General features: G+C 71.0%; 1 protein-coding gene across 1 annotated transcript in view; it reads right to left on the bottom strand.

Annotated features, from left to right (window-relative positions):
- Positions 1 to 810, bottom strand: part of F751_5291 (Structural maintenance of chromosomes protein 2-1) — a gene marked incomplete at both ends in the record, with an annotated part of 8,282 nt that overhangs the window by 4,551 nt on the left and 2,921 nt on the right. Inside the window, one exon of the mRNA XM_011403091.1 lies at positions 420 to 778. Coding sequence (XP_011401393.1) covers positions 420 to 778 — 359 coding nt within the window. The remainder of the gene's footprint in view (positions 1 to 419; positions 779 to 810) is intronic.

The following is an 810-nucleotide window of genomic DNA, read 5'->3' as shown; positions in this document are numbered from 1 at the left end:
GTCTGTGCACACATTGCCGCCCTGCGGCGCAGATCAACTCTCGAGCCAAGCACTCATCGCGGCCCGAGCAACCTCCTCGGCCCCCCCCTTCGCCCCCCCCTCAACTCCCAGAAGCCGGCCCACCTGCGCGAGCTTGGCGTCGGCCAGGCGCTCCTGCATGGACTTGCCGGAGGCGTCCCTGCCGTCACCGGCCTGGGCGCCCGCCAGCTCAGCCTGGGCCGCCGCAAGGTCAGAGGCGCACCTGCAGCCAGAGGGGCGTACCAGGGCGTCGCTTGTTGCAGGGCGTCACAGTCACCGACCAGCCTTGGGTCCACGGTCCCCCAGGCTGGTCCCGCGCCCCTCTCACAGTCCTCAGGATTGTCACATGGCCCCACACCGCGCTCCCAAACACCATGGAATCGCCCCCCCCCCGCCCTCACTTTGCCAGCGTGGCGTCTGCGGCGGCCGCGTCCACCTGCGCGGCCTCCAGCCTGGCGGCCAGCTCCGCCTCCCCCAGGTCGGCCAGGGCGGCCTCCAGGCGCGCCAGCTCCCCCTGCTCCTGCGCCAGGCTCTCTTTGGCATGCTTCCAGGTGGACGTCTCCGTGACGAGCCTCTTGGACAGGGCGTCCAACGCCGCCGTCAGCTCCCGGACCTCCCCCGAGCTCTGCAGGTCCTTCTCGGTCTGCAGGCCGGCGATGTCATCGTCGCGATCCTTGAGTGCCTGCTGCAGGGCCGCCCCCTTGGCCTCCAGCTCCTTCATGTCGGCGATCAGGGCGTCGATGTCGGCCTGGCCCCGCTTCTGGGATCTGCCATTGGGGGTGGAGGGGGGGG

This window comes from Auxenochlorella protothecoides, assembly GCF_000733215.1.
Source record: "Auxenochlorella protothecoides strain 0710 unplaced genomic scaffold scaffold61, whole genome shotgun sequence".
Lineage (NCBI taxonomy): Eukaryota > Viridiplantae > Chlorophyta > Trebouxiophyceae > Chlorellales > Chlorellaceae > Auxenochlorella > Auxenochlorella protothecoides.
The sequence above is the reverse complement of the archived record's forward strand: the minus strand, read 5'-3'. Positions and strand labels throughout refer to the sequence as shown.